General features: G+C 40.0%; 1 protein-coding gene across 5 annotated transcripts in view; it reads right to left on the bottom strand.

Annotated features, from left to right (window-relative positions):
- The window catches only part of LRIG3 (leucine rich repeats and immunoglobulin like domains 3), an 85,749-nt gene that overhangs the window by 58,228 nt on the left and 14,638 nt on the right, over positions 1–12,883 (bottom strand). For 4 of the 5 annotated variants that reach the window (XM_083365239.1, XM_083365238.1, XM_083365237.1 and 1 more), the window contains 2 exons: positions 11,200–11,271; positions 9,858–9,932 (listed from right to left, as the gene is read on the bottom strand). In XM_083365239.1, the coding sequence (XP_083221365.1) occupies positions 9,858–9,932; positions 11,200–11,271 (147 nt within the window). Of the gene's footprint in view, positions 1–9,857; positions 9,933–11,199; positions 11,272–12,883 lie in introns of those variants that run through there. The other variant, XM_083365240.1, reaches the window with a different exon arrangement.

Raw genomic sequence — 12,883 nt, forward strand, 5'->3', positions numbered from 1 at the left:
ATAATGTCACCAGGTATAATCAACTAAATACATTTTCATTAATGGAACAATTTCCCAAAATTTATTTATTTATTTATTTTATTGAAAAGTTTTAACATACAGTTTATCTTTAACAATCCCCCCTCCCCCTCCCCTCTCCCTCCCCCCTCCCTCTCCCCCCTCCCCCCCTCCCCCCCGACTTCCCAGAGCTAAATACAAGGTATATATATATAAAAAAACAATCATAAACAACCATATACTAAAAACCATAAACTCTAAAATCCACCACTCTCTAGCTTATATAGGATAAAACAAACCTTAGTAGTATTATATATATATAGAAAAGCTAAAATAAAAAAAGAAAAAAAAGAAAGAAGACTTATTCAAATGCTACATGAAACTTCTTGACCCTATACTTATTCTGGATAAACTCAATCCATTTTCTCCATTCCATAATATAACGTTCTTGCGAGTGATCTTTCAAATAAGCCGAAATCTTCGCCATCTCTGCCAGGTCGGAGACCTTTAAGGTCCACTCTTCTATGGTCGGCAGTTCCTCTTTCTTCCAATACTGACCTATCAAGAGTCTTGCTGCTGTAATTAAATTTAACATCAATTTAGTGTCCACAACCGTAGCATCCGTAATTATTCCCAACAAGAAAAGTTGCGGACAAAACTTTATCCTTTGCTTGAAGATCTTCTGCATATTCCACCAAATTTTTATCCAGAAGGCCTTAACCTTTTTACAAGTCCACCATACATGAAAATATGTTACATCTTCATCACCACATCTCCAGCATTTTGGCTGATAATTCGGATACATACTTGCAAGCTTTTTAGGATCTAGATGCCATCTATAAAACATTTTATAAAAGTTCTCTCTTAAATTTTGAGCTTGTGTAAATTTTACGTTCCTCACCCAAATCTTTTCCCACATGTCCATTGTGATAACTTCCTGGATATTTGGGGCCCATTTTATCATACAATCCTTGACAAGTTCTGTTTCTGAATCAATCTCTATCAATGCAAGATATATCCGTTTAATATGTGCTGGTCCCTGATTTCTAATTTGCTTCATCAGGTTTTCATCAGTCATTGTAAAACCATTTTTCTGATCTTCTTTCCACCTGGCCCGTAGCTGAGTATATTGAAACCAATTTTGAACAATCTTCTCATCTCGCAAGAGACTATATGGCTTCAAACACCAAACATTTCTTTCCAAGCTTAAAATCTCCTTGTACGTAGTCACATCATGTTTGAAACCAGCATGTATATTTTCTATTGCGTGTTTTGGAATTGCCCACAATGGTATCTTACAATCTAACTTATGTCTGTACTTCTTCCAAACTCTCAGCAAAGCCTGTCTTAAAATATGCACTCTAAACACATTATCTACCTTCTTATCATACAGCAAATATGCATCCCAGCCAAACAGCAAGTCGTGGCCCTCAAGATTTAATAATCTCTCTTGTGTCAAATTAATCCAATCACTTATACCTGCTAACGCAGCAGCTTCATAATATAACTTAAAGTTAGGCATTTTAAGACCACCTCTTTCACGAGTATCCTGCATAATCTTAAGTTTAACTCGTGGCCTTTTCCCTGCCCAAACAAATTTGTTGATACCTCGCTGCCATTCCTCCAAATTAGAATCTTTCTTAAGAACTGGTATCATTTGAAATAAAAATAAAAATTTAGGCAGGACATTCATTTTTACTGCTGCGATTCGCCCCAACAAAGACAATTGCAGTTTTTTCCCAACTCTCCATTTCTTTTGGGATTTTTCCCCATAATTTTTCATAATTATTTTTATATAATTTTATATTAGAGGGCGACAAAAACACCCCCAAATATTTAACCCTTTTAACAATCTCAAATCCAGTTAACCCTTCTAAAAGGGCCTTTTGCGATGCTGTCATGTTTTTAGCCAAAATTTTAGTTTTCTGTGCATTAACTTTAAATCCAGAAACCTTCCCATATTGCATTATTATCTCCATCAGGTCCACAACAGAACTCTCCGGCTGGGTCACTGTAACAACCAGATCGTCTGTGAACGCTCTCAATCTATAATCCTGATCTCTAATCTGTATACCCTTAATTCTTTCCGAATTTCGTATTTTTACCAATAATATCTCCAATGTTAACACAAATAACAAGGGCGATAACGGACACCCTTGCCTTGTGCCCTTCTCAATATTACATGCTTCTGTCAGGCTATTGTTAACTATTATTCGGGCTGTTTGTTTTTGATATAATGCCCTGATTGGTTGCAAAAATTTATCCCCAAAATTCATTTTGTCTAAAACTTTCATCAAAAATTGCCAATCCAATTGATCAAAAGCTTTTTCAGCGTCTAAAAAAATTAGCGCCGCAGGGATCTGGTTGTTCCTTTCCAAAAATTCCAACACATCTACTATATGCCTCACATTATTTTTCATTTGCCTACCACTAATAAACCCAGTTTGATCCCCATGAATCACCCGTTGCAGAACCCTCATCAATCTATTAGCCAACACCTTAGCAAATATCTTATAGTCTGTATTTAATAGTGATATCGGTCTATAGTTTTTAACTTGAGTAGCATCTTGATCTTCCTTCGGAATCAAAGAGATAAAGGCAGTTCTCCAAGATGGAGGCAGCTTTCCCCCTCTCTGGATTGTCTGGAACAATTCCTTTAACGGTTTAACCATCTCTAATTGTAAATTTTTGTAGTAGGCCGCAGTCAAACCATCTGTACCTGGCGCTTTGTCTACCTTCAACTCCTTAATTACTGTAAATATTTCTTCTTCTGTAATCAGTTGATTAATCTCCTCTTTTTGTACTTGTGTAAGCACCGGGATGCTAGCATTCTCCAAATATTCATCAATGTCCTTTTCATTAATCTTCTCCTTAGCATATAATTTAGAATAAAAATCCACAAAGGCTTCCTTAATAAAATCCTGTTGAAACACCATTTTTCCCTTGTGTTCAATTTTGTCTATATTAGAAGCCCTCTGCTTTTTCCTTAGTCTGTAAGGTAGCCATCTACCTGGCTTGTTAGCATTGCAAAAAGTGTTATGCCTGGCAAACCTCAAATTGGTTGCCACTTGATCAGCCATTAATTTGTCAAATTGTCCTCTTCATAGCTTGATAGCCTCCTTAGTCTTCACATCCAATGGATTCAAAATCAAAGCACTCTCCTTTTCCTTAATTTCATTCTCCAATTGTTTCCTTCTAGCTTCCAACGTACGTCTATATTTATTGTTCATATATATCAACACTCCTCTCATATAGGCCTTGCTAGCATCCCAGACCATATCCATAGAAGTATCCTTATTCATATTAATTTCAAAAAAATCCTTCATTCGCTGTTTACACTCTTCCACATTTTCCTGGTTTCTAAACAAATTCTCATTTACACGCCATGAGCGCCTATCTCTATTATCCTTATTAATCTTTAACCATACTGGGCTATGGTCAGAAATAGCTCTTGCACAAATCTTTATCTTCTTAATCCTAGAAAAGAAATCATTAGTCAACAAAATAAAGTCAATCCTAGAAAAAGATTGGTGTCTATCAGAAAAAAAAGTATAATCCTTTTCATACGGGTGTGTGTCCCGCCAAATGTCTCGCAATTCCAAATCATCCTTCATTTCAAAAAAAGACTTAGGCAGTCTGGCATGACACGGAATACGCTTAAAAAAACCAGCCTTATCCATCTGTACGTCCAAAACGCCATTCCAATCCCCCATAAAAATAAACGATTTGTAATCCAACTGAGTAAGCTTTGTGTGCAGTAAGCTAAAAAAGTCAGCCTGTTGTTGTTGATTAGGAGCATACAGTCCAACTAAAAGCGTTTTTTTGCCTTCTAGCAACAAGTCAATCATTACGTATCTTCCATGCTTATCTGCTTCAATTAAGTTCGCTGTTATAGCACTTTTAATATAAACAACCACTCCATTTTTCTTATTCATTGCAGAGGCAACAAATTGCGTACCCAGTCTTGAGTTCAGTAAAAACTTTTGGTCCATAGCCCTAATATGCGTTTCTTGCAAGCATATAACATCAGACTTAAATTGTTTTAAATATAAAAAAACTTTCTTTCTCTTCTGAGGCGAATTTAATCCATTAACATTCCAAGTCAAAAATTTAGTCGCCATTCTTATCGCCCCGAAGCTTTTGGAGCACCTCATTAATGGCCCTGCCTCCTTTGGGCCGCGCTCCTCCCACTGCCTCGCTGTAAGTGCGCTTTGAAAATTCCATAATCTTCTGCTGGTCTTGTTCCTTTATTTGTTTTGCTCTTTTTAAAGCAGCACGCGTCACTCTCTGCTCTCCAGCATCAGCCAATGAAATTATAGTTTGATCCCCTCCTGCACCATTCTCCTCTGTCTGTCCATCTTCGGCCTCTTGAGGTTTTCCTTCTCCAGATCCCTTTGCAGCTTCCAGAAGTGATAGTGGGGTTGCTTTTAAAACATTATTATAGAATTCACGCGCCTGTGCCACAGTAACCAGACGATATCTTTTACCTTCATGCATCGCCACCAGCCCAACTGGGGTCTCCCATCTGAACCTTATGTCACGTTGTTTAAGTTCCTGCACCAAAAATGCAAAGTCCTTTCTTCTCCTTAAAATCTTTGGAGGAATTTCCTTTAAGACCAAAACTTCTTGATCAGCAACCACTACTTTAGTATCATAGGCAGCTTGAATAACTTCATCTCTAATTTCTCTCTTTGTAAAGTAAACCACCACATCTCTAGGTAGCTTCCTCTGTCTGGCAATCCATGAATTCACACGAAAAACTTTATCCATACATCCCTTTATTTCAGATGCTGGCTGACCCAATACTGCTTCCAGGGCTTCAGAAATCAGCTGCTTTAAATCTTCTTTAAGATTTTCTTTTAAGCCCCTAATTCTGATAGCATACTGCATCTGGTGAAACTGAACAAGGCTTAACTCTCTGTCCGCTTTGTCTTCATTCTCCAATACCTTAACTTCTAATATAGCATTTTTTGAGTCAAATCTTCCACTTTTTCTTCCAATCCTTGTACACATTCAGCCACACTTTCCACTGTAGACAAAATGTCTACCCTCATCGCATTAAATTTCTCTTCCATCCTCTCTTCTATTCTCTCCTCCATTTTTGCCAGTTTATCACTCAATGTTACTAAAATTACCTGGGCATGCTTTTCAAGGGCATCTTCTAAATCCTTGGATGTCAATGCAGCAGGAGGAAGCAAGGCTTGCAACGATGTCTGTTGCACCGGAGAAGTTCCAGCACTCCGAAGAGTTTTAGAAGGAGGTTTAGCCGCCATCTTTTACTTTCACTTGTGGCGCACTTTCACTTTAAGTTTAAAAAGTCCATTAAGCTCGAGAGTAAAGTATAATAATCCTCTTCACCTTTTCCTCTTGTACCGCTCTGCCTGCTCCTTTAATTCCAGAGTCTTTCCTTCAGGCAGGGGTGGTCGCAAACGCCTGGCTCTGCTCCAAGAAATCCGGAGCAGAGACGCTGGCCAGCTGGGAGCAACCCAGGCTACGGGGGAGTTCGATCCTTCAGCCGCCCAAGCTTTAAGCTCAGGCGGCCCCGGAGAACTCGACCCCTACCTGGGGCCTCACCCCCTCCTCTTCTCCCGAGGAGGGGGCTTCAAATTCACCCGAACAGCTGATTGGCGCTGTTTCGGGTGAAAATTACACAGCTGAGCCGCGGGCAGCCTGGGAAGGCTGTCTCCGGCGCCGCACAGCCACCGAAAGTCAATTTCCCAAAATTTATTACATTAGTTTAACACTTTCTGCATCTTTATTAACAGGTTTCACATATCTTCTTTGTAATACATAGTTTACTTCAAGATATAACTAATTATATCGGACAAAATCGCTCGGATCCGGACCGGTTTGGACTCCGACTGGGCAGAGTCTGACGAAGAGGATACGGGCGGTCTTGTCGATTTAATCTGGGAAGAGTTCGATCCTGTGACCCCTGAAGAAGTGGACAAGATCATGGGGAAGCTGAGCTCCACCACGTGTTTGTTGGACCCGTGCCCCTCCTGGCTGACTTATGCAGCCCGGGATGGGACACGAGGCTGGCTCCAGGCAGTGATTACTGCTTGTTTGAGTCAGGGTAGTTTTCCCGCCGCCTTGAAGGAGGCGGTGGTGAGACCCCTCTTCAAGAAGCCTGCCTTGGACCCAGCAATTTTAAACAATTATCGTCCGGTCTCCAACCTTCGCTTTTTGGCGAAGGTTGTTGAGAGCGTGGTGGCGCATCAGCTCCCTTTGTTCTTGGAGGAAGCTGACTACCTAGACCCGTACCAATCGGGTTTCAGGCCCGGGTACAGCACGGAGACGGCATTGGTCGCGCTGGTGAATGATCTCTGGCGGGCTCGGGACAGGGGTTGTTCCTCTGTCCTAGTCCTTTTAGACCTCTCAGCGGCTTTTGATACCATCGACCATGGTATCCTGCTGCGACGTCTCAGGGGGTTAGGAGTGGGAGGCACAGTTTTCCAGTGGTTCTCCTCTTACCTCCTGGGACGTTCGCAGTCGGTGTTAGCAGGGGGGCAGAGATCGACCCTGAGACCTCTCATTTGTGGAGTTCCTCAGGGATCGGTTCTCTCGCCTCTCCTGTTCAACATCTATATGAAGCCGCTGGGTGAGATCATTCGTGGTTTTGGAGTTGGGTATCACCAATATGCTGATGATACCCAGCTTTTTATTTCGACCCCAAACCACCCCAGTGATGCCCTCGATGTGATGTCCCGTTGCCTGGAGGCGGTCCGGTTCTGGATGGGGAGGAACAGGCTTCGACTCAACCCTGACAAGACTGAGTGGCTGTTCGTGCCGGCATCCCAGGAAATTCCGATTATTCCATCATTGGCCATGGGGGGTGAGCTATTACCCCCCGTAGATAGGGCCCACAACTTGGGTGTCCTTCTAGACTCACAGCTCTCTTTGGAAGAGCATATTGGAGCTGTGACTAGGGGGGCCTTTGCCCAGGTTCGCCTGGTGCGCCAGTTGCGGCCCTATCTAGACCGGGATGCCTTGCGCACAGTCACTCATGCGCTCGTGACCTCTCGTCTAGACTACTGTAATGCTCTCTACATGGGGCTGCCCTTGAGGTCCACCCGGAGACTCCAGCTGGTGCAGAATGCAGCCGCGCGAGTCGTCTTGGGAGTTTCTCGATACTCCCATGTTACACCTCTGCTCCGCGAGCTGCATTGGCTACCGGTTGCTCTCCGGGTGAGGTTCAAGGTGTTAGTTATGACGTACAAAGCCCTTCATGGCATGGGTCCGGATTACCTACGGCAACACCTGCGGCCGGCATCAACTTCCCTCCGTCCAGTGCGCTCCCACAGAGAGGGCCTCCTCAGGGTGCCGCCGATCAAAGAATGCCGATTGGTGACCCCCAGGGGCAGAGCGTTCTCTGTGGGCGCGCCAGACCTCTGGAACCGCTTACCGGTTGAGCTCCGGACAGCCCCCGACCTTCGCTCCTTCCGGCGCGATCTTAAAACATTCTTTTTCGAACAAGCTGGCCTGGTCTGACGGGATGGGGTTGGGTTTTTAAAATTAGTTTTTAACTTAATATGTATTGATTTTATGGGCATGATGTTTAATGGTTTTTTAATTTTTGTATTTGATTTTTATTGTGTATTGCCCTGTTCACCGCCCTGAGTCCTTCGGGAGAAGGGCGGTATAGAAATCAAATTATTAAATTAAATTAAATTAAATTAAATTAAATTAAATTAATTACTTCACATTAGTCTACTATAAGATCTGTGTATGAAGCAATGTAAATTGCTTTGGAGTTACCAGTTTCATGAGACAGATCAAAAAGAATAAAACAAGCCATTAATTTCATTAAAGATGAATAATCCATTCTTTTTTTCCCAACTGCTAAGAGACTAAATCTTTATTAATAAAAATGAGTGATACTACTGAAATCCCCAAAAGACACAGAAAACTGTCCTGCCTCCCTAAATCATGAATATAAGAAGGATGAGGAGGTGTAGCATGATCAGAACTTGCAAGATTTTGTTATTATAGTCACTCTCAATAAAAGTACTTTTAGAATTCCTCCGGAGGTGATTTAAATGATGGTGCTAAACATTATCATGACTTATGGGAAATATGCCCAGCCTTACTCATCTTAAGGTCCAAACTATGTAATCTGTCTGGAGCAGCACAAGGGAAGCACCTATGTTTAGAAATGGGGGAAAGTGAATTATCCCACATATACTGTCATGTTGTAAAAGAAAATTCAGCAATTCTCATCTGTAAAATAATAATTTAATTCTCATCTGTAAAATAATAATTTTCCATGCTAACAATTTTTGCAGTATACCAAGGTTTTGGCAAGCTATATCTCATCCCTCTGCTGTGTATCTTTGCTTTATGGTTTATTTGTTTGTTTGTTTTTTAAAAAACATAGCTAATTTTATGTGATGGCCACTTCCCAAAGCCCCACCCAGTTCTTAATTTCTGCTGGTTTACTTCAGGGTTTTGGGCCAATCAAATGTCATCAGGCAGTAAATTTTGCCACATTACCAGCCCAAACCTAAAACAAATGGTTAGCAAATACATCACAGCATAGGCTTCCATGCTTGACCAGAAGCATTCATGACAAACTATAAATCACTGCTATTATCCTATACAATACATGAGTGGAGACTTTATGTGCATTCTACCAAGAAATTAAGGATATTAAACTTAACTGGATACAGATTGTATAAATATGCATATAAATGCATGCACATACAAATTTATCATACACACACACACACACACACACATTTAAAAATCACAGATACATTCACTGTACAGATTTGAATCCTACAAATATTCTTCATAGTCATAATCTGATGCCTGTGTATTTCTCGCTATGTGTAATAGAATGTACTTCTAATGAAATGTGAATAGATTTGAACACATCACCATCAAAATCTATGAAAATGATACAGTAATTTGATTATGTATGCATCAATGTTTATTATGTATCATTTGGCTATCAACACTTTTAGAAACCTTTAATAAAAAGTGGCATATACATTTTAAAGTAAACAACCAGTCTTTCCCAAGGCTAGATGAATTGAGATCACATCTACATTTCACTTTGATCTATACAAACCTCAATGTACGTATCACTTTATGAAGCTTAGGGATCAAGACAAAGTTACATGTATTAGTCTACCCTACTAGTTCTATTCAGTCAAGACCTTAAAACAGCAATGAAAACCTCTAGGATTTAGATCAGACATGTCAAACTTGTGACGTCATGTGACGTCAGGAGACTTATTGGGACTGTTTTGCCATTGCCGATAATGGGGTGGGTGCAGGTTCTGGATGATGCGAACGGCCCGTGGGCTGGCAGTTTGACACCCCTGATTTAGATTATAGTCCTTCCAACTAATTAGTGGCATTTTAGATTTTTTAAAAAGTTTTCTTCCATACTATCTTTGACTTGAGCTAATCTGTTTTCCCAAGCACCCATTCAACCAAGGGCAATAAAAATGAACAACAATGACAGGTTATAGTTAGATACTTTCTACTGTGACTGAAAGTGGTTCTTCAAGATTTCAGAAAAAGTCTTTCCTGATTATAGCTTGAGATACAATAAATTGAATTCAGAAGTTGTTTTGTACAGAATTCAGGGGAAGAATAAACCATTCTCAGAATTTGAGCTGTAATATTCTCTAACAAGTACAATTTCTACAATATGTGTTTCTATCCCAGAAGAAGAAATATATCATGACAGTCAAGGTGATTCAAAGGTGGCACTATATTAAACATATTTTAATGCTATCATTTCAAATATTAGCTTTATCTTTGAAAATATCTGATTAATATTGGGCATAGATAGAAAATATGTCTATATATTTCTTTTCATATAAAATAAATATATGAAATCAACTTACAAAGACAGGAAAGTAATGTTTATTGAAATAGGTCCCAGATTTGGAATAGCTTCCAATTCATTGTTGTTCAGTTTTCTGTTTAAAAAAAAATAATGAAAGCTTAGCCAAGACAGACATAAATGGTAATTGGTATCTTCTAATTTTTCCTTCCCATTTTATCTCTAACAACTTACCAGTTTTCACCTCCCACACTCATAGTGGCACAATTTCCCAAAGAAACAAAGTCTTTTAATGATGCTGACTTCCACAGATGCCCACTGAATTGCTGTAGGTCCTTTGAATATTGCACTTACCATTTATATACGGAATAATAAACCAGAGAATTCTGGCTTATTGAGAGTATCCTTTGTGTGGTACATGTGGCTCATTTACTCCTCTGAAGGAGTGAAATCACACACCAAATACACACACACACACACACACACAGAAACTGGTTTACTGTTTTCTTTTTTTACTCTTAGTAGTTGGTTTCTGCATATAGATAGAAAATCCATGGCTAATGATTGCTTATGGTTGTATAACATCTTCTGTGGCTTGGCAAATAACTGTTACTACTCATGCTTTCCATCAGCTGAAAGCTCAGCTATCAAACAAGAGGAGCTTTTACTTAGGAATTTGGGTCAAGGAGTGTAGGCTATCAAAATACAGCAATGTTCCATGTGTCTAAATAAGTAAATATATGTTCATGAGTAGGCAGAAAAGATTGTTCCTCATGTTCCACCAAGAACCTGGAGCTTATGAAGCGAAGGAACTGGATGAGGCTGTCGGCAGGCCCAGAGGAAGAAAGAGGCTTTTGGAGGAGTTGGTGGCGGCGGCAGCAGCGTGCTGCAGGGGCGAAAAGAAGCAAGGCCTCTTTAAGGAAAGGGTGGAAGAGTCAGGATCAGAAAAAGGAAAGGAGGCAAGGTTGTCAGAATACAAGCAAATTTGAGGGCTAATCCACATGGAGCCCCATTTCCATCTGTCCTGTTTGCCATCGTTCACTCCCTAGAGACTAAAATGGACAATGTGAAATTTGAGCGGGCACCAAACAAGGAGTATATATCGGAGGTGGTGACCCTTTGAGAGCTGTATGCAACGAAATTTCATTTTGATGTATGCCGATTGGTGTACATTCAAAGTGACAATAAAGTTATCATCATCATCAAATGCAAAGCAAAAGCCAACTGCTTTATATATCAGCTTTCTTTGGAATCACAACTTATCACTGAATACAAATAAAATCATTCTAGGTTTTATATGCACATGTCATTATGATTTTAGAAATTTAAAATAAAGCAATGGAAAAGAAGACATCTTGCAACACAGACAGCCATAAGAATCTGGAGGCAAAATAACTACTTACATTTCTCGCAGGTTATAAAGATGACTCAAAGAACTAGAGTTGATTGAAGACAACCTATTGTGGCTTAGATCACTGTAAAGTTAGAAAATGCATAAATACTCATCAAAATGAGAGATATTTAAAAATAATCTAAATACATTTTGATTTCTATTTCCTCCCATGATAGCCTTTCATATATTTTTATATGATGTCTATGAAGTGCATACAACTCAAAAGCTATTTTCATAGAAGCTTAAAACAATAAAATAAAAAACTATTTAAGATCAGCATGGCAATAATTGTCCCATGTACCATATAAATCAAACTTTTTTTTTCTATCTTGGCAGCATAGGAGAGACCAAAGACACATCTGGCAAACAAAGCATTAAGGTGTCTTTTCATTTATAATTTTTACTTGGTATGTCTAAATTTGTGGTATATGGATATATAGATGTTTGGGTGACATGGAAACTTCTTCCATTCATATGTCTCTGCATCACTAATTCTCTCATATGAAATGATTAACATTTGAACCATATGCAATACCCGGAATGAAAAAAAAAACCCTGAATAAATATTTCAGCTTCAAGGAATAACTCATTTCAGATTCAGTAATGAATAAAACTGTTCAATATGCCAAAGAAATCTATTTCCTGCAAGATCATATGTTTATTTCTAGGGTGCATGTTCTTGATGGGTATGTATGTGTACCTTCTGGAAGAACTGAAAAATACATGAAAATGATATATCAATATTGTGTAAGTGGTCTAAAAAAACTCAGAATTAAGAAAGACTTCCCCTGATTTATACTACCGTATTTATTTAGTATTATTTATACTAATACTGGTGGGACGCGGTGGCTCAGTGGGTTAGGATGCTGAGCTTGTCAATCAGGTCGGCAGTTTGGCAGGTCGAATCCCAAGTGCCGTGTAACAGAGTGAGTGCCTGTTACTCGTCCCAGCTTCTACCAACCTAGCAGTTCGAAAGCACGTAAAAATGCAAGTAGAAAAATAGGGACCACTACAGTGGGAAGGTAACAGCATTCCGTGCGCCTTTGGCATCTAGTCATGCCGGCCACATGACCAGGAAGACATCCTCGGACAAGTGCTGGCTCTTCGGCTTTGAAACGGAGATGAGCACCGGCCCCTAGAGTCGGAAACGACTAGCATGCATGTGCGGGGGAACCTTTAGGTAAAGGTAAAGGTTCCCCCGCACATGCGTGCTAGTCGTTTCCGACTCTAGGGGCCGGTGCTCATCTCCGTTTCATAGCCGAAGAGCCAGCGCTTGTCCGAGGACGTCTCCGTGGTCATGTGGCCGGCATGACTAGACGCCAAAGGCGCACGGAACGCTGTTACCTTCCCACCGTAGTGGTCCCTATTTTTCTACTTGCATTTTTACGTGCTTTCGAACTGCTAGGTTGGCAGAAGCTGGGACGAGTAACAGGCGCTCACTCTGCTACGCGGCACTCGGGATTCGACCCACCAAACTGCCGACCTTCCGATCGACAAGTTCATACTAATATTTGACTTTGGATCAAAGCATTATAATTTTGTAAAGTTATGGTTATTACAATGTTATTACAATATTAGACTTTATTCTGCATAAGCAAAGAATGTAAGATCAACTATTATTTCAACAGTGTTTCAGGTTTCTATTGACTTAGTCACAGATAAATGCACACATCCTTTCTTCATTTTACACAAGG

The sequence above is a fragment of the Vipera ursinii genome, assembly GCF_947247035.1.
Source record: "Vipera ursinii genome assembly, chromosome: 6".
NCBI lineage: Eukaryota > Metazoa > Chordata > Lepidosauria > Squamata > Viperidae > Vipera > Vipera ursinii.